The 21,190-nt window shown below is 48.9% G+C and overlaps 1 protein-coding gene across 2 annotated transcripts in view; it reads right to left on the minus strand.

Moving 5' to 3' along the window:
• ABHD2 (abhydrolase domain containing 2, acylglycerol lipase) overlaps positions 1-21,190 on the minus strand; it is a 103,299-nt gene that overhangs the window by 61,873 nt on the left and 20,236 nt on the right. For both annotated transcript variants that reach the window (XM_058736613.1, XM_058736614.1), the window contains exons 2-3: positions 17,265-17,367; positions 14,847-15,046 (exon numbers count right to left, since the gene is read on the minus strand). In XM_058736613.1, coding sequence (XP_058592596.1) covers positions 14,847-15,040 — 194 coding nt within the window. In that variant the 5' untranslated portion in view covers positions 15,041-15,046; positions 17,265-17,367. The remainder of the gene's footprint in view (positions 1-14,846; positions 15,047-17,264; positions 17,368-21,190) is intronic.

The following is a 21,190-nucleotide window of genomic DNA, read 5'->3' on the forward strand; positions in this document are numbered from 1 at the left end:
CCTCTCCAAACAAATAAGCACGAAAAAAAAAATTAAGAAAACACAGAAGAAAAGTGCTCACGCTGAGTGTGGAGGAGGGTGTCCAGGAAGGCCTCCTCCAAGAGGGGGTGTCTGTGCGCTCTCAGATAAGGAGGGTGTGTAAAGGCACGGAGGGGTCCCAGGGGAAAGGAATGGCAGGTGTGAGACGCTAGCAGGAGAGAAATGTAGGGTGATCTGACGCGTCTAGAACACAGGGCACAAGGACAAGGGAGCAAGGCCGAGGCTCGCCCTCGTCCTCCAGGCAGCTTTAAAGCAGGGGCGTGACACATCAGAGGTGGGCTTCCCAGGGCAGCTTAGGGGCCTGGGAGAGAAATCAGCTGGGGCAGAGCACAGAGATGTGGCAATGGCATCAGTGCGAGCAAGGGCCGAGGACACCCTGGACGGAGGCAGAAGCAAAGGAACGGTGAGGAGGTTCAGCTGACAGGACGTGGTGACTTTTGTCACTATCGTCCTCCCCTGTGTGCTGGACATGGGGTAAGTCTGCACTTCTGAGGTTAGCGTGGCCTCGAGCCTTGCTGTAACCAATGAAACAGGAAAGGAAATGACAAAGTGCCACTTCAGGGGAGCAGGCGTTAAGAGCCAGCGTGTGGGTTGTCGCGTCCCCTCTCCCGCCTCGGCGGAGCCTGTGGAAGCACGGGTTGAGGCGACACCTCCATCAGCTGGGGTCCCGGTGACAATATGATCAGTACAGCCCTCCTCCTGCTAAAGTCAAGGAGCAGCATGAGTGAGAAATACGTGTTTGTGGTTTTAAGACACCAAGAATCAGGGTGCCAGGTGGCTCAGTCGGTTAAGCGTCCGACTTGGGCTCAGGTCATGACCTCACGGTCTGGGAGTTCGAGCCCCGCGTCGGGCTTGGAGCCTGGAGCCTGCTTCGGATTCTGCGTCTCCCTCCCTCTCTGCCCCTCCCCCGCTCGCCCTCTGTCTCTGTCTCAAAAATAAATGAAACAGAAACAAACCAAAAAAAAGACACAGAGGTCGAGGATCGACACTAGCGTCTCTTGACTAGTACTGTGTCCAACTGAATTTCGTATTGATCATATCATAGTATTGATGATGTTGCCAGATTTTCCTCTGAGTAGCCAATAAGGCTTTATTCTTAGAAGTTCCATTGTTACCAAGGCTGAATATTATTTGGTATCTACTGCTGGGATCTCCCCTTGCGACAATTACCTAGGCATAGCCTGCACCCTCTTGCCCACGCAGTCTGAGTTCTCGTATACTCGTATGAACTCGTACCTTATGCCCTTTGTCATTTTGCCAGTGCCCTAGCTAATACTATTATTAATGTAAAAATAGCTCCAATAATAGCAGCTGTGCTTACTCAAGACTTACACATGCTAGGCATTCTATAGATCACGTCACACGCTGTCTGTCCGTAGCCTCATACCAAGCCTATAAAGTACTATGATCCCCATTTTACAGGTGAACAAGTGGAGGCTCGGCAGGGTGGGGTCGCCCAGCCAGGTCTCGAGCTGGCTTCTCCCTCTCTCTTTTTTTTAATGTTTATTTATTTTTGAGAGAGAGAGAGAGAAAGAGAGACAGAGCACGAGCGGGGGAGGGGCAGAGAGAGAGGGAGACACAGAATCCGAAGCAGGCTCCAGGCTCTGAGCTGTCAGCACAGAGCCCGACGCGGGGCTCGAATTCACAAACCGTGCGATCATGACCTGAGCTGAAGTCGGACGCTTAACCGACTGAGCCACCGAGGCGCCCCCTGACTTTTTGTGCTTTCTAGAAGCCACTTTCTCCTTCTCTGGCCTCTATGACGCTCAAGGCTCCTGGTTCTCCTCCGAACCTTTCTCACTGCCCATCTCTGGCTCATTCACCGGCTCTTCTTCCCACCCTCACCTGCTGCAGCCCCCAGCCCCCAGTCTCTCTCTGCTCTCTGCCTCCCTCTCCCCGGCTGGCAGCTGATCTGGAACCCGCATGTCTGGCCTTCAGCTCAGGCCTGGGCCCCGCTGCCACACTGCCACCTGTCCCTCTGCACGTCCCACAGTGGCCAAAACTACACAGCTTGCCCTGAGGAAGCGGCTTCCTGTGACTTCCCTATTTCTGCCCATGACTTCATTCTTCTCTCAGCTGCTCAGGTCCCTTCATATTATCTGCGATTCAACCCTTTCTGCCAACACCCAAGGACATTCCATTTTCCAGCACACCTACTGATTCGCATTCTTTCCTGACCCCACAAGTGCTCATGGGATCAAGTCCAAACTCCTCCTTTCTGGGAAGTTGAGGCCCCATGTGATCTGACCTCTTCTCCCCAAAAGGCCCGGGGCTTTCTGCTGTAATCAGACAGTTCTTGTCACATCTCACGATGACAGAGGGACTTGGCAAGGAGCTGCTCGGGAAGCAGCTGTGGGGACCGGGCCAGTGATGGGGCCCAAGCCCATAAGCAAACAAAATCAAGGGCACAGCGAGCAAAGGGCAGAGAGAGCGGCAGGTCCAAAGGGCACACAAAGAGCACCAAGCTCGTTAGGAATCACAAGAGAGACGGTCCAAGGCCAGCCAGGTGAAGACCCATGGATCTGGGGGCGGGGGGCGGGGGGCAGAGCAGAGTGGCTGTGGGGTCAGGGCAAATCAGCGACAAAGAGGAAGTGTGCCAAACAGGCAAAGCCTCAGTCGCCTGGCGACCCACACAGGCTGGCTGGAAGGCTGGCAGGGCAAGGGAGCAAAAAAGCACTGGCTGGAAAGCGAAGTCGCTTTTCCACCACAAGAGCGTGTCTAAATGATCGATCCCGCCGGCTCTCGCTCACACTGACTTCCCTACCTTCTCTCATAGGGCCCCACTCGTCCAAATCAACTCATCTTACAGGGCCACACGAACCTCAACATCCAAGCCACCACAGTACCACCTACCTCTTTCCCTAAGCTCCTTTAACATGCCACTGAATTGCTCGTTCGGACCCTTCATCACATGGGTTCCTACCCAAACTATCTACAAATGCCAGGGAGCACTGAATGTGTGCAATGCAGTGGGCACAGAGAATTCAGGACATTTTAAGACGGTTGCTCTCTTTAAGCCTCTCAGAATAGAGTTGGCCTGAAGAGGGAGAGACACACACATGGAAGGGATACCGCCTTTCCTCCTGTCGTCAGGTGGGAGCCACAGGGACAGCAGAGGGCAAGGGTTAGAGAATGCATCAAGAGTCAGCAAGTGAGGCGGCCTGGAGGGAGTTGTCGGGAAGGTGGAAATAGGAGTAAGGGGATTATGTGTGTATGAGAGGAGGCGAGTGTGAGGTACACACGGTGAAAGACTGAAAGAACAGGTTACTAAATGTTAATTGACGAACTTCAAAAAAATCTAGGTCCTGAGAGGAATCTTCCTTTATTGAAAGGCCAAGGAAGGAAAAGTCCCAACTGTTATGGCCTGGCAGATTTCAAATTAATAAACAAAACAAAACAAAAAACAAAAACAAAAAAACAAACAGGGGCGCCTGGGTGGCTCAGCCGGTTGAGCGTCCAACTTTGGCTCAGTCGGTTGAGCGTCCGCAGTTTGTGGGTTCGAGCCCCACGTCGGGCTCTGTGCTGACCGCTCAGAGCCTGGAGCCTGCTTTGGATTCTGTGTCTCCCTCTCTCTCTGCCTCACCCCCATTCGCACTCTGTTTCTGTCAAAAATAAACAATATTAAAAAAATAATAAAAAAAAAACCATACACAGTTTCTCACTTCATGTTAGTGAGGAATTAGTGTTCAGCTTTTGTGATCCGGCTGAAAACACCAGCTCAGGGTCTTGTCACAGGAGACTCTGGTGTCACAAGCCACAGAAACGTCAGGCTAGTGTGGCAATGGCATCAGTGGCCAGCGGGAAGATGGAACAATTTGTGACCTGCTGTTTCTCACGGATCTCTGTTCCCAGGAGGCCACAGGTGGTTCTGGATCAACCACTGACCTCCAGGCAAGAAGGTTTCCCAGATGCACTGGATGGTGGCCTCTTTTCACGGCTACCTCAGACGCTAAGCGGTCTGGCTCGAAGCCGTGGCCCGGGCCGACCTAGAGCCCTCGCACCATGACGAGAACCTGGCAGAGGTTCAGGGCGATTCAGAAGCTGCCTCGAGGGCTGACTCATTTCCGTGGCTCCTGGGACACTGCAGACAGCCACCGTGGGCAGATGACCAGCTCCGAGGAGGGCACAGCCCTGGGGGGAGGGTGGCGCTCCGCCTGCCAGACAGTCACCGGGTGGCAACAGGGATGGCGTCTCATCCAATCGCGCGAAACATCGATCCGTCAAGGATCACAGTTTTCTGCAGCAGTGAAAGCTTCACTTCTTAGACTTTCACGGAGCGGCAGGTTTCCTTTAGAAACGCAGGAAAATTCCTTCTTGAGTAACTACGATGCCACCTCGCAGGTTGTGATCCTAGAGCCCAAGGCCCTCAACAGACTCCACCCGTAGGGAAGTCATTCTCAAGGCTGCTGAGGGGGACTGGTTCCTGCACTTGCGCCTCCGATGAGGGCGGAACGCAGACCACAGTCCGCTCTGAGCTCCGCGGCGCTGCACGGAAACGGTGACCACACCCACTCACCCTCCAGAAGACACTGGCCACCTTACTGTCTTAATTATACTTTTACCAATAAAGTAGACACTGCTCTGGAGCATAAAGTACCCTATCTATCATAATGAAGGGAGACGTGCCGGGAAGTGGGCAGAGAAAAAAGACCAGTTTGGGATCAGAACCGGTGACCAGCGAATTTACAGAGTCAATAAACACGAGCAGCTGATAAACGGTGGCTACTCTTAGAAAGGTTAGACTTTCTGGAAAACAAGGTCCATTTCCTGCTCCTGAGTACTGGACCAGCTGTCAGCCAACTACATATACTGGGAAGGACCACAAAATGGATCTGACCCCTGGCGAGTCCTAGTAAGCAAATTCCGTTTAGTAAAGAACTTTAAGTAAAGGTAAGGATGATTGGTGGACAAAGACGGACCCTGGAGCCTTGTCCGGGAAAGACCAGAAAGGCGGGGGGGGGGTGACCCAGCGATGGGACAGGCTTGCTCAGAGCAGAGGTCCACCTGCCCATCGGAGGTGCTGGGTTTAACTCCGTGGGATGGCGTCAATGGTAGCCCATGCCCCTTCTGCCGTTTGAAAGACATAGCAGAGCCCTGAAGAATAAGCTCAAGCTGGACAATACAATAGGGCAGTGGTTGGTCATACATTTTTAGAACCGGAAGCGATCGCCTTAAGGAGGTCAAGGCACATGGAAGATGAGCCTCTTTCCATCTGAACTAAATCACGGGAGTCTTGAATAGTTTGGATTCCGAATCTATTAGATCTTTCAGCAATTCCTGCCCGAAGGCACAATCCCTAACAAGAAGCTACAGTCTCTGTCCCTACCCAGGTTAGAGAAAGTAAATGAATTTTCTCCACAGCCTCAGCTTGGTCATCTTAATGCAGTGCAAGTGGCCTCAAGGATGACAGCACCTGGCTCCTGGCCTCCTGGATGGGTGATCTGCTAGGGCAGAGACAGTGCAGGTGGACAGCATCTAAAAGTTGAATTAAACCTGGCCACTTGCCAACTAACCACCCACCCCCAAATGCACACCCGTGTGTAAAAAACTCACCATCTGATGGCAGAAGACAGTGAGTAACACAGAGAGGGACCAACTCATCCCCGTTTGGCTGGTACCTCCCCTGTTTAACATCGAAAACCCCACGTTTGAGGAAACCCATCCGTCTTGGAAAAGCTGGGATGTGTGCTCAGCATAGGCACAGAGGACAGTATCCCGGGCTTATTGGCAACTCTAACCTTGACAGTTTGGGTTCGGGCCATCTCATCGGAAACACAAGCAATTTCAAGAGGAAGTCACCCAAAAACATGACCTCACCGATGCTAACCATCAATATGCAGTCTCAGTAAAGATGATTTTGAGCCTTTCATCTTTCAAGTGCCCTCTTAAAACTTCCGGGGAAATGTGTCTACATAAGAAGCACATTGTAGCGCTACAGATCGACTTATCAACTGTTAACGATTCACCACAAGAATCTAAGGAAATATTTGCACAGCTCTTAAAATGGGTAACTTAACAGGTCAATGAAACTAAGACACTCGGTAATTAGGAGTTTATCCTATAAAAAGCACAAGGCTTTAGTGTTCGGCCAAGGAGGAAAGGATCTAAATCCGATCTGGAATGTCTCTGTGAACAAGAGGGAATTAAGAAGAATTTAAGCCCAAGATAATGAAATTCTTTTCAACTTTAACTCACTATAAATAAGCTGTGCTGGCTCCAGAATTTCCACCCGGGAGGGGGCTGGGGGCAGCGATCCGACTGGAAGGGAGTGTGTGGAGCTACATTTGCAGAGTGTTTTACTAAAGACTGGGCAAATATCAGTTGTCCTTATCTAAGCCCCTCGCCCCCTAGCTTCCCTTCTGCCACTGCCACTGTCACTGCAAATAGTCGGCCATATATATATATATTTAACGTTTATGCATTTTTTAAAGATTTTTTCAAAGTTTTTATTTATTGATTTTGAAAGAGAGCACAAGTGGGGGAAGGGCAGAGAGAGTGTGAGAGAGAATTCCAAGCAGTTTCCGTGTTGTCAGCACAGAGCCTGACGTGGAACTCGAACCCACGAACCATTGAGATCGTGACCAGACCTGAAGGTGGATGCTTAACTGACTGAGCCACCCAGGCACGCCTAACTGTTTATTCATTTTTGAGAGAGAGAGAGAAAGCGTGAGCGACAGAGGGGCAGAAAGACAGAGAAAGGGACAGAGGATCCGAAGTGGGCTCCTGAGCTGACAGCACAGAGCCCGATGAGGGGCTCAGACTCATGAACCGTGAGATCATGACCTGAGCTGAAGTCGGACGTTCAACCGACTGAGCCAGCCAGGTGCCCCAAATAGACAGCCTTACAGAGAGAGCAAGGAAGGAAATAGCAAGGATATAGGGTCTCCAATAACTCCATATATCGCACTATATATGTGATCAGGATTAGTGCTTCTCTGGAGCGTACTTCTAATTATTTAGTACATCCTTGATACGCAAAAATAGTGTATCTTGCACATCTGTGACAAATACAGTATTTTTATATATAGAATTGGGCTTTTATTGAGAGTAGATAAAAGAGGAATGGATACTTACTGTCAGGAAGTAGAATATGTATGAAGCCATAGGGAGGGGGTTGATACTGTTTGAGAGAAAAATCACAAAGCAGATCTCTGCTTTGCTGTCTCAGAAATAACCAGGAACCACAGCTGTGCATTAAAAAAAAGTGCCTCTAGAAAATTTCTACAATGAAAACTTTAAAAAAATGTTTTTAATGTTTATTTATTTTTTTTAACGTTTTATTTATTTTTGAGACAGAGAGAGACAGAGCATGAACGGGGGAGGGGCAGAGAGAGAGGGAGACACAGAATCGGAAGCAGGCTCCAGGCTCTGAGCCATCAGCCCAGAGCCCGACGCGGGGCTCGAACTCACGGACCGCGAGATCGTGACCTGAGCTGAAGTCAGACGCTTAACCGACTGAGCCACCCAGGCGCCCCCTTTTTTTTTTTTTAACGTTAATGTTTATTTTTGAGAGAGAGAGAGAGAGAGAGAGCATGAGTGGGGGAGGGGCAGAGAGAGAGGGAGACACAGAATCCGAAGCAGGCTCCAGGCTCTGAGCTGTCAGTACAGCTCCCGATGTGGGGCTCGAACTCATGGACCAGGAGATCATGACCTGAGCCGAAGTCAGACACTCAACCGACTGAGCCACCCAGATGCCCCTACAATGAAAACGTTTTTAAAAATGACCCTTCTTTAAGATCTCCGACACGGGTATCAGAGAAGTAGATCCTCAAATGTTCGTTAACCAAGACTCACGGAAACCAAAGACATGGACGAATTATGATGAGCACAGCATTCCAACAGGAGCCTTGTTTGGAGTTTGTACCCTGGTGAGTGAGGAGGAGAGATGGGAAAAGCAAAGTACGACATAAACCCATTAGCCACCTATGGAAAGGTCATGGCGTTTCTGCCATTCTCTTGCGAGTGTCTGAAGCAGCTTCAAAGAGGAAATGCTCAGGGAGGGCATGACACAGGGCAGTCAGCTGCTGCTTCTGGCTCGATGTTGGAATGGGTGTGGCTCTGATCTCCAAGTCTCAGGGATCTCTCGCCCCTACAGAGGACAATAATCCAGCTCCTGTGAGTACAGGTGTTAGCTGGCTGCAGAAGAGAGACTAGTCTCCAGGAGAGAAAGGACCCACGAACATATGGCTGTGGTTTTGATCACACTGCTTTCCTTCTCCGGACCCTGCGGGTTCCTACACGTCTCTTGTGCCCAGTAAAAGCACCTCAACGATCTGTTTCTAGGCTTGTCTATTAGCTAAGCACTCCGCCCAGCTCCCAAATGCCTTCATCCTGAGCTACACAGCGACCCACACCGACAGGCCTGCTCATGAGTGAAAAAGCAGAAGCCTGGCCTCCCACAGGGAATATAGAAATTTCAACAGCAGGCTTCCAGGGATGGGGCACCTGCTTCGTAGCTTCACTTCCCAACCAGGGCCTGGTGATGGAAACTTCGGCGGGGCCCGAGGGGAGGGTGGAGGCTGCAAACTGCTTTTATGCATATATCTGGGGTTGCCCCGCTTTAATTTAAGACCGAAAAAAACCCCAAGGTGTCTTCTTTCAGAAACAGCGTAAGTGACGTCCCCAAAACTACAATTTTGTCAGAGTTAAAGGCACACTGATTCTCTGGAGCGCAACATCCCTCACCCACACCCATCAGTGGGAAACGAAAGACCAAAGAGCATTATACTTAAGACCTGCGCGCACTAGGGATCCTGTCCTGTCTTCTCACGAGTGTGGCTCTGCATTTGGGACACCGGTACCTTACAGATGAAGAAAAGAGATCGAAACGATTTCCCAGAAAACAAGGTGGAGTGTGTTGAATGGACACAGAAACCCCACGCTGGGGAAACATGCAGGTGGGAAGGGGGGGGGGGCTCGTTCCGACTGAAGAGGGGTGGGGAGACATCAGGAGAATTTCTCAGGATAGATGCCAGGAGAGAGGCGCTCTGGTGGAGGGAGAAAGGAGGGGGGACCTGGGGATGGCCCGGGGTAAGAGCTCAGGAGGCAGGCACTCAGTGGGCCGCAGGAGAACGCCACAGGTGGTGAGGCCAGACAGGTAGGTTGGGGCCACACTGGTGTGTGGGGTGCCGGCCTGCTCCAGGAAGCCAATTCGGGTGGTACTGTGACACATGGGTGGGTCAGAGGCAAGGAGGTGACTCAGGACACTCTGGGAAAAGCTCAAGGGAGTGGTAGTTACACGGGTGAATACAGATGTAAAAGGTCCTGACCTGTATACTTAAGGTTTGTGCATTTTACTACATGTAAATGATAGCTCAAAATACCCTTTGTACTTAGAGCGCATAAAGAGAGGGAATGACCCGTCCCCCTCTTTAGATTACATAACCTGTTGGGTTTTTCTGGGCTCTACGCAGAGCAGGCTGGAAAATCTGGGAGGGAGATACGTTATTTCCAACTACTTTAAGGATAAAGTAGGTAAGTAGGAGATGCATTGTATAGGCGACTTGCTGAGTGGGTCACAACAGCACCTTTCCAGACTCTCTCTCTTATTTGTACTGAGTGTAAAGTGACTGGCTAGCACCGAAGTCAATGAGAGTGGGGGAGAGAAAGAGAGAGAATCAGCAACTACAGGAGAGGCTGAAGGAAGCCACAGTAAGACAGAGAACGGCAGGTTATTGGGAAAAAACTCCACCAAGACCGTGGAACTTCAAGCTTCTCATTCTGCATAGAAACCATTTTCACATGCTATTGCAACCTATGTTCCCAACAAGCCTAGAATTCCTGTTTTGCAGATGAGCAAACAGAGACAAAAATACGAACAAAAGGGAAACCTACTACATTCCTGAGATTATAACCTGTAAAAATTCCAGGGTATCTGGGTGGCTCAGTCGGTTAAGTGTCCAACTCTTGATTTTGGCTCAGGTCATGATCTCTCGGTTCATGGGACAGAGCCCGGCATCAAGTTGTACATTGACAGTGTGAAGCCTGCTTGGGACTCTCTTTCTCTCTCCCTCTCTCTCTGGCCCTCCCCTGCTTATGTACACACACTCTCTCTCTCTTGCTCTCAAAATAAATAAACTAAATAAACTGTAAAAATTCCTCTGGAAAACAGTTTGGCAAAATATGTAAAATTCCTTAAACTGAGTATTTCTTTTTATACAGCAAATATATTAACAAGAATTTACCCTAGGAAGCAATCAGATCTCTATATGCATCCACCATCGCAATGGTTATAATTACAAGGATGTAAAAAAGGAAAGAGAAATGCCCAATAAAATAGGAAACTGGTTAAATATGTTATGATGCTTCACACGATGAAATGGCATTACATTTATCAATGGAATTTTTTATATGAGATATGTTTCTAATTGAAACTTTCAAGTGGCCAAACAGTTTGTATGCGTCAATCAATTATGTTACATAATAAACACATATGCACAAAAAACACCGGGGGAAAAAAAAGTCCTTAAAAAAGTGCTTAAAAAAGCCAAAGCCCTAGGGGGCTACTGCCAGCCCATCCTAGAACATGGGGGATGGAAACAGGTAGGAGAAGGCAGATACACAAGAAAACCTTCTCTTTGCGTTCTCGTCCTTACTCTAGAGCCAGGACCCCCCACCCCCAGGGTCCTTCATCTAAGAGGACTTCTCTGATGCGTGGTTGACAACAGTGGTACTAGACGCAGGTTGCTCGTGCCAAAGGGCACCATGGGAGCGCTGACTGTTTCATTTCACACAGAAGGAAGCCAAGGGCCAGGAAGGCTGTCACTTGGTCCTGGTTTCCGCAGCTCGTGTAGAAGTAGAAGACCGAGGTTTCCATCCCAGGCCAAATTTCAATTCACAGTTTTTACTCTGTACCACTGCGGCCAACAGCCACTAGAAATTTGAATGGTTGACAGGATTCTCCAGCTGTTAAAAATCAAGTGTTAGAAAATACATAGCAGCATGGGCAAGTGTCCATGGCATACTCAGTATTAAAGCAGGCCACCCAATGCTATACAGACAGACCCCTGATTTGGCAGGGGAAAGTCTCTACAGAAGAAAAAAACCCCACAGGGATGATCACCCAAGGAGTAACAGGATGGAACTTTGAGTAGGAGACTGATAGATGATTTTCATACGGTTTACTTTACTTTTCAGTTTCAGAAAATGCATATGCATTAAACTTTTAATTCAGAAAAAAGTGGAGATTTGTAGCATCATCTAGATTTTCCCCCAATTCTGAACTGAGCTTTAGTCTGCCGGGTTTCACTGAAAGCAGACATTTCCTGAGAACAAAAAAAAAGTGAATCACTAGGTAAATATTGATCTGTTGCTAAGGGATCAAGAAACACATCATGCCGTGTTTTCCTCCAGACATTAAAAGATGCGTTTCTAATGTATCTTTGGATAGATTATCTTAAAACAGATTCAAAAACTAATGTTGAAACAGAGAAAAAAAATTTATTCTCATAACATGTTTTCAATCTTCACCTTTCATCAGTTTTTTTTTTTTTTTTTCCTATAGCAGAACAGCAGGGGGATAAGATCTGATTCCACACCTAAGTCATAATAACCGGCTGCCTTCAGTCAGGTTAACCGAGTAACACCATTAGTTTGCGGGAAATCAGTTAACTGAACTTTCTAGCCCAGACCATTGTTTGTGAAGGCTGCAGACGGGCTTCCGCTAGGAAAAAAAATCTTCAAAGTCTCAGGAGAAGCACTTTCACCCGTAACAGACATGCTTCCTGTCCTCAGCTTCAAATACACGGGAGGCTGTTACAGAAATGTGACACAGAGGAAGAACATCAAGGACAGTGGCTCCCGACAGAGCGATTAAAATAGAAAGAGGGTCACGTGGGAATCGGAAGGCCGCTTTGGGGCCAGTCCTGCCGAAGGCTCTCATCTTGGGCCAGCCCCTTAGTGCTCTCTGCTCACTTCTCTGCACCTTGAGAAGAATCTGTCCATCTCTCCATGGGTAAGAGGGGAACCAAGGCTGGATTCAGTTACCGTCTCTGCTACTGGGAAGTTTCCTCATCCTCAAAATGAGAGGAAAAACGAGTCCAACCTTAAAGTCATTAAGAGTAAATGAATAATGTCTACAAGAGACTCAGCAAATTTAAAATGCAGTAACATAGACAAAACAGGGTAACGTGAAAACACTCTAGTGATAAGCTGCATGAGAGCAGGATGTAGTTATTTCTAAGATTAGAACCTAAGTAAAAAATAAGAGGTTAGTTAGGGCGCCTGGGTGGCTCAATCAGTTGTGCGTTCGACTTTGGCTCAGGTCACGATCTCACGGGTTGTGAGTTCAAGCCCCACACTGGCCTCCTGCTGTCGGCACAGAACCCGCTTTAGATCCTCTGTTTCCCTCTCTCTCTGCCCCTCCCCTGTTCACTCTCTCTCTCTCAAAATAAATAGACATTAAAAAAAAAAGGTTACAAGATGGAGGGGAAAAAGTGAATCCTTTTGTTCTTTGATCATTTGTCATGTTCAAGTCAGAGAGCTCGGATGCTTAGAATTTAACTGTTTAATGTTCCTACATGCTCGGAGAAGGCTGGTCCCATTCTCAAAGGGACAGGTCTCGGAAGGAAACAGTCTTTGGGGAACTACCTTCAAACTGTGGGTAAGTAACTGAGGCTGATCTCCACCACTCCCTAATTTGGGTTTCACCAGGAGGGAGCATGTGGCTGGTTAATGACAGGGGTGGTGTGGCAGTGGGGGTCCATGGAGGTCTGTGGCCAGGGATCCACTTCCACACCAGGAGAGTGGGTGGGGCCATCTCAACGGGACGTCATATGGTGCCACACCTCAGGCTGAGGGAGACATCATGCCAGAGAGGAAAAAGAACAAAGAGAACTGTTGGGTTTAATGTTTCTAGGTTATTTTTTAAAGGAAAACACGGAAAGAGGTACAAATCTGCTATAATCAACATTTTTTTTTTTAAGCTTGGAACAATTATTATGGAATCAAACCATATGTGATGTTTTTCCAGATTTTCTGTGGCCTCCTCTAGTTACTCAGGAACCAACGCTGGGTAGAAATTTGCACTCATCTAATCTATACATTAGCTTACCTAGTTACTTAATACCTTCATTTTTTTTTTCTCTAAAAATAAGATGGCGAGGAACTTGGTCTAGCTGGGTCCCGCTCAATATGAAAATAGGTGCCAATCGTATTGGCCAGTCCAGACTAGTGAATTCTCTAAGTAGTGAAGGGGCGCCTGGGTGGCCCAGTTGGTTAAGCGTCTGACTTTGGCTCAGGTTACGATCTCACGGTTTGTGAGTTGGAGGCCCATGTCGGGCTTGCTGCTGTCAGTGCAGAGCCTGCTTCGGATCCTCTCTCTCTCTCTCTCTCTCTCTCTCTCTCTCTCTGCCCCTCCCCTGCTCATGCTCTCTCTCTCTCTCAAAAAAAAAAAAAAAAAAAAAAAAAAAGAATAAACATTAAAAAAAATAATAAATTAAGTGGCGAAGAAAAATGCCGGCCGATTTGGAAAGCACACAGATTCTGTGCACAGCCCTCAGGGAGGAGAGCTTTCTCACCGCAAACGCTGCTGAATACAAACGACTTTCCTACTGCCCACTTGTCCCGTCCCCCTGGGGTGATGTGAAGGCCCCTTAGCGGTTCCAAATTCGACATGATGACATCTGTACCGTATGTGACACTCCACAAGTATTAGGCGACACGACTGAGTTCTGAGTCACTCTCAACTTAACTTTTGGGGCCTGGCGTCACTGTTGCAACAAAGAAAACTCCACGCGAACACCCCAAACACACAAAGTCCACAATGGCAGCTCGTCGCCCTTGGCTAAGAGTAAGTAAAAATCAACTAGATAATCACACAAGACAAAGCAAGGGCCCAAACTCTCAGATGGGTCTGTGGCCCATCTGTCCACTCTTAGAAGAGGATCGTTTGCCCGATGTCACCGACCCCCCTAGAGGGGGTGACAGGTGCTGTCGGGAGAGAGGGAAAGCTTCTACCACCATCCACTGAGTATCAGAAACTCGAGTTTCCGCGCCGAGGGGACGCGGTTCAGGAAGACGGCTCTGCCGGCAGCTTCCATCGGATAAGGTGTACCCGGCAGAGTGGAATCGGTGACAAGAGGCACAGGTGGTGAAGCAGCAAGAAGGAGACAGCGGGAAGGGATTCACACCCAGCAGAGCAAGGGACGCTTCGTGCCCCACGTGTGGCCCGAGCCCTAAAGGAAGACAGAGCTGTTCGGAAGACGTCACCAGGGAAAAATGACACCACGCGCCGCTTGAAGACAGGTGTGACGGAACGCAGACTGCCGCTTCTTCGCCGTCAGGGTTCCTCTGTCAGGAGCAGCGTTCACCCTTGGCACCTCCCATCTACAGGCCCGGGCCTCGGGCAGGGAGACCTGGCTCCCTCACAACGCAAGTATTCTCTTGGCTACTGTTCAGTACACTTTTCAATGATGGAGGTGGAGAGTACCCAGCTAGGACGTCTGTGCTTTTTTGCTCAGTAATTATTTTCGGTAAGGACAGTTCCTCCGTCTGAGGACGGACAACAGCACACTTGGTAAAGGGCTAGAATACGACCTAAACGTGACGACTGCTTTCCGCGAGGCCCTCGTCACGGACGCTGACACCGCAGTGAGGGAGGGAAGCTTCTAGGCAACAAAGATCCGACCCTGTCTCCTACCCTCCAGGATTCAAGCACCAGATGTGTACTGAGACTGTGGCGGTTTTGACACCAATGACCCTATCCTACATGGATGCCTTGAGGACAGAATGTGGCAAGATTCTCTGAACACTGCACCAGCCAAACAGATTAGCAGAGGGGCATACAGTGGGCGGCGAGGTCTACTCACTCTTTGGTCAGAAGAGGACAGGACTTGAGCAGAAAGCGCGAGAGCCCCGAGTCCTGGAAGCAGAGGTCAGGTGGGGCCGTGGGGCTCTTCAGATTCAAACACCGGACGATCACATATAACACGGCAGCCACTGCGGCTAGCTTCACCCCGTCAAACACGGCCGGGAGCTCGGGGGTCTCCAGCATGGCATTCATCTTGATCTGGGGAGAAGCACACGTCTAGGGTCAGAAGCACAGGGAGGAGGGGAGCAGCCACCACACTAAGAGGCAAAGCCAGCGAGGAGATGTCCATAGCGTCCCCGGGCCGACTGCCATCGGGGCCTTCGAGCCATCACCGGGACTGGCGACAACCCAAATCACACACAGTCCCGAGCACTGATAAACTGGGTAGGGTTTTTGGTTGTTTTTAATCTAATGAGCACTTCGAAGATAAGCAACTTAGAAAATGCTGACAAGAACATCCTTTGGGGAGCAGGGGAAAGTCCAGCCAGAGACTGGGGCGGCACGCTGGTTTCTGTGGACCGGCGGCCGTGAATCGCTCCGCACCAGGTGTGTGCGAAGTGACATGGTGACAGCCTGGAACAGAGACCGGGACGGATGCTACTGCCTACGCATGTGACTATCGCGTCCTCGGGCCCCACCCCCTATTTTCAGAGCAGGAGGGGAGGAAGCAACCTGGGCGTGACTCAGCCATCTGCTCCTCGGGGGGCAGCCCCGGTGCTGGGGTCAAGTTCAGACTCGGCCCAGGTGGCAGCGATCTTTGACCCTGGGGGTTTCAGGTAGTGTGAGACGCAACTTGGCCAATTTTTTCCCCCCCAAGGGTACCTGACTACAACCATTCGTCCCCAAATCAGGGTAAAAGTGGACCGCCAGACCAAAACCAAAATTCAGGAGTGTGGAAAATGTGTATGCAGATTTGGCTTTTCCCCCAAGCTCTCCTAATAGTTTATCTTTTGTGGTAGCTTTACCTTACATACAACACACACACACACACACACACACACACACACACAAACCTTCCAAACACAGAAAACCAAACATCAACAACAAGGGCAACAGCAACAAAAATCCAGTCTTTGCCTTGCTGCTCGGAAGAAAAACAGCACATTAGCTGTTACCTTAAAAATCAGGGAAGCCACAAGCTAACAAAAAGGAGAAAATGGTGACTCACAGCCAAGGTAGCTATGGCAACAGCTTCCCTGGAATGGCGTCTACTAGCCTCTGCTAAAAACAGTCAGCAGAGAACTCCGGTGGCCAACAGTACAGGCAGAAGGGGCAAGACACAACAATCTCCCGACAATGCGTGGGGGCCATAACCGGATGAACTCCCTAGAGACCCCCTTTTCTTCTTTACCCCAGAAACCCTTTTCAAAGGTCAAGGTGACTCTGGCAAATGCAGGACCCGAACATACTGCCGATGATTTCTGGCAGGGGTTCCAACTCAGTAAGAAAGGCCATCAAGGATCATGGCTCAACTAGCCTTCCACCGTCAAGGCAAGAAAATAATTTTCAAACATCCAACATGGGGCGCCTGGGTGGCTCAGTTGGTTTAGTGGCCAATTCTTGATTTCGGGTCAGGTCATGATCTCACGGTTCCCTGCTTGGGATTCTCTCCCTCCTTCTCTCTCTGTCCCTCCTCCGCTCGCTCATTCTCTGTCTCTCTCAAAATACATAAATAAAAACCTAAAAAAACTTAAAAAAAAATTTATCCAACACAGTGTTGAATCAAGGCTAGATCTCAAAATATACTTTCAGCTGTATTAACCTTTGAACCTTTATGATCAGACAGTTGCCTTAAAACCTAACTTCTGGACCCGTGTCACCTCACTCCTGGGACCATGTCTCCTAAAGTCTACTTATAAACCCCTAAGACAGGATTCTTAACTTGGGGTCTGTGGGTCCCCTACCGTACTCTAGGGTCCAGGAACACCCTAAAATTCTATGTGAAGGTTTGTGTGTACGTAGCTTTCTGTGGTGAGGATCTGCAGATTTAATCAGGTTCTCCATGGGGTTTGCGGCCTCAAAACATACACAGCACCACAAAGCGTTCCACAGCGCTGGTCCCTCAATTCACCGCAACCCTGCCACCTAAGCCAGTCGAGCCGGCAGGAGACAAATTTCCAAGATGCTGCTGTTCACTAATACGGGTTTTTACGTCTAGCGAGCAAAGGGCCCAAAACAAGATCCAGCAGGAGTTCCAAAGTCTCTCTGACACAATGCTGGTAACATGGCTCTTTCTTGTCCCCTTTGTTGAGAAGAGAACAGACAAATGCAGCAGGTGGCTTTACCAGTTTCCTTGTGGGTCAAGAACTGAAATTTTATTGAATTAAGAAAATAAGTCCCTCCCTCCCCACTTCCTCTCACTGCTTACTCACATAAAGGGAGGAGAAGCAAAAATAAAAGCCTGGGCCATACATACCTCTATGCCCCTTGTTCCTCTCTACTGAGAATATTAACTGTCCTTGAAGAGTTGTCCAGCGGGGCCGCTCAGGTCAGATCTCTTATTCAAATTAACCTAAAAGCTGAAAAGATGAGATGGTCAGGTTCTAAAGGATGAGAAAGAGGCAATTTAATTAAAATGAAAGCACAGGCGAAGTTTCTCTTCCTTTCGAGTCTTTACGGAAAAAGGCAATTTCTTTCATTAACACGGGTGCCACACTCTCGGCCACTTGGCTGTTGGCACAAACCTGCCGGGGAAAATCTTGGTGGAACCACACGCTGACGGGCTCTCTCTGGTCTCCAGGACAAGTTACCTGCTGCGTTCAGAACTCCGGCTAAGGCAAACCCACACGGCTCTCACGCTTTATCCCCCAACATCATCTTCAGAAGCACCTGACGGGTATCACCTGGGTGACCGAGGCAATAACTCAGCAAGGCCTTAGGTCAAGACAGCAGTCAATTGACTCGTTCCTTCTCTCCCAAACATACAGCAACAACAGAAAAAAATGTCACAAGGCTAAGGGCGTGGACGGGCTCAGAAACCCCGTACCAGGAACAGCCCAGCACTGGAAGCCTGTGGTGGGAAAGCCACATTGCCTGCCAGGTCTGCATCGGGGCTGGGGGCCGGGGGCTGGCCGTGGAGGGGCGCCAAGAGCTAAATGTGCTCCCTGTGAGTGGGGACCCAGAGCCGGGCCCAGTGCTCTGAAAATGCATGGCTTCCAAAGCAGCAGGGGAAACAGGAAAGAGCAAGGGGTGGGGGTGGAGGGGCCAGCCAGTGTTTACATAGCGCGATCTACGTGCCAGGCTCTGTCCCTGGGACATTCCGTGCACACCAACACGTTGCATCCTTGCTGCACACTGTGGAGTAGGTACTATTATTATCCCCATTTCGCAGATGAGGAAACTGAGGCATAGAAAATGTGAGCAACTTGTCCAAGGCCACCCAGCGATTAGGTAGAGAAACCAGGATTCGTATCTGGCTCCAGAGGCCCTCCTTCTAACCACCACGCTGTACTATCTGAAAGGAAGAAAAGACAGAGAGAGAGAAGCAGGCAAGAAAGAAAAAGGACAAGGCCGAAAACGCAGAGGTCTGAGACACCAGCGGCTTGCCCAAAGTCACACAGCGGTGAGACAGACAGCAGAGCTGGGAACCCAGCCCAGTGTTCTCCGATTCCACCACGCTGAAATGACTTCAGCCGGAAATGAAAGCCGGTTGAAGGGGGGACCCAATTAACCTTCAGAGTAGCCTTGCTCAACCTCAGATTTTTATTATTTCTTCGTATTCTGAGACAAATTAGCCACGGAGGGCCAGGCTTTGTTGAGGTGGGGACCAAAGAGCAAAGTCCTCAGCCACATCACAGCGCGCCTGACCTTTCCCGGGCTCGGCTGCCAACTGGAAAACGGGATGGGACGGACCAAAGATGCTCTAGCAGAAGCCCATCGGATGACGCTGCCTGTGGCTGGCATTAAAAAAAATGAGTTTATTGACTGCCAACATATAAACAGCAGGAGATTTCAGGTAAAAAAATCTGAATTTCTGGTGTCTCTTGGGGAAAAAAAAAAAAATCACGGTGCCTGGATGGCTCAGTTGGTCAAACGTCTGACTTCAGCTCAGGTCATGATCTCACAGTTCATGAGTTCGAGCCCCGCGTCATGCTCTCTGCTGTCAGCACAGAGCCTGCTTCAGGTCCTCTGTCCCCCTGTCTCTCTGCCCCTCTCCAGCTCCCTTGCGTGTGCACGTTCTCTCTCTCTCTCTCTCAGAAATAAACAGTAAAAAAAGAAAAAAAAAATTAGAAGATTTGGCAACGCTGAGCTTGTGTTCTCACTTGGCAACAATGGAGCTGAGAGGGGGCCGCCCCCTCCAGATGGGGCCTCTCCATCATGGTCCGCAACACTGACCCCCTGACCCCCGCCGCCTGCTTAATCATTCAGGATGTCTGAGTGGTTCCTATGGGCATCAGAATACGCTACCCGTGGAGAAACCTGCATAACATCCCTCTGGCCCTGGATAACTCTGTATTGACTGAATATTCAAAACATACACCATCAGCATACGTATAAATAATAAACTCATAGAAAAACTATGGAAGGGCGGAGTGGCACTTACGGTGTAGTGTGTTTTGTTGTTATTCACACTGATGTTTACCTAAGCCTTGACTTTTTCCACAAACGATCTGAGACGGATTCAAGAAAACACTGAACAGATACGCATGGAGAACGATCCAGAAATGTAGCAGACGGCTCACTGCTTCCCAGAAGGAAGTCTCCCCTTCTTCCTTGTAACAGAGACCTGTAAAATGGTCCTGCCTCCTGGGAAAAAACTACAGCTGCCCTTGCAGGTTGGTGAATCAACAAGACTAAATTCTAGCCAATTCTGAAGGCGCTGGTCTGATTTCTCCGAAGACTCCCTAAAAGGCAGGGAGTTAACTCCTTTTCCATCCTTCTTCCTTCCGGCATCCCTGGAATGTAGGCAACATGGCTGCACCCCCAGCAGCCATCTTGGGCCATGAAGTGACCTTGAGGTCATTCTAGAAGCCACATTAAGATGACAGCAGAGTAGAAAGACAGAAGCCTGGGGTCCCTGATGATTTCATGGAGCCATTGTATCAGACCTGTACTGCCTACCTCCAGGTTTCTTTTATGTGAGAGAATAATCCCTTGCATGTTTAAACCATTGTTACTTCTAGAATCTCTGGTCTGCAATTTCCAATGCTACAGAATGAAATACTCTTTTTTTTAATGTTTATTTTTGAGAGAGAGAGAGAGAGAGAGAGAGAGAGAGAGAGAAAGGGTTTGAGCAGAGAAGAGGTAGAGATAGAGGGAGACACAAAATCTGAAGCAGGCTCCAGGCTCCGAGCTGTCAGCACAGAGGCTCGAACTCACAAAATGCGAGATCATGACCTGAACCGAGTCAGACGCTTAACCAAATGAGCCACCCAGGCGCTCCCAGAAGGAAATATTATATGCTCAAATCTTTCCAGATGCTACAATCACTGGGTTATTAGAGTACAGACACTTTTTCTTCTCTTTTCCAAAATTCATAATAATAATAAATATTTTTATTAGGGGAAAAAAGCTTGAAAATAGCAACTAATAAAATCTTAGGAAGAAATTAAGACCATCTAGACAAGAAAAATACCTCTTCAATGTACACGATTATGTACAGGAGCAAGCCTAGAAATGGACCTGAGCTTTCTGAGTGCGAAAGGAAAAACGGAAACCCAGTCAAACCTATGGTTCTCCAAAATCGAAAGAAACAGAACATGTACTGTGCTTTAATCCCAGAAAGCATGACAGATACGAAGGGGAAGCAGGGTTTTTCTGGCACCAGAGTTATTTAAAAAGAGCCTCTGCGGGACTTTATATAAGGGGACCTTGAGTGATGTGATAGGCAATGTCCTCCTACAACTTTTTTTAATAGCAAATGCAGCAGAGAATTAATTTCTGCAACCCTCAAAAAATGCCAAGGTTTTAAACTGAATTCAATTCAGTGAAGGCAACCCTATGAAGGATTTTAATTATTACTGTCCAGATATGCAGCCTTGATCCAAGCCTTGGACTTGAAGTCCCAAGGAGCAGGGTGTCCCCAGGGCCACCTCTCTTGAACTTCAGTGGCTCAAGGACCCGACCACTGTACTAAGCATTGCGTAGGACCGCGACGAAGTAGAACTCTCATTTTAACTGGGGAGAAAAGACGCGTATCTTTTTTTTAAATTTTAATTCCAGTATAGTTAACATACAGTGTTTACATTAGGTTCAGGTGCACAAAACAGTGATTCAACACTTTGGTACATCACCCAATGTACTCCTTAGTCCTCAACCCATTTCCCTCATCCCCCCACCTTCCTTCTGGTGACCAACAGCATGTTCTCTAGAGTTAAGAATCTGTTTCTTGGTTTGTCTCTT

The sequence above is a fragment of the Neofelis nebulosa genome, chromosome 7 (assembly GCF_028018385.1).
Source record: "Neofelis nebulosa isolate mNeoNeb1 chromosome 7, mNeoNeb1.pri, whole genome shotgun sequence".
Lineage (NCBI taxonomy): Eukaryota > Metazoa > Chordata > Mammalia > Carnivora > Felidae > Neofelis > Neofelis nebulosa.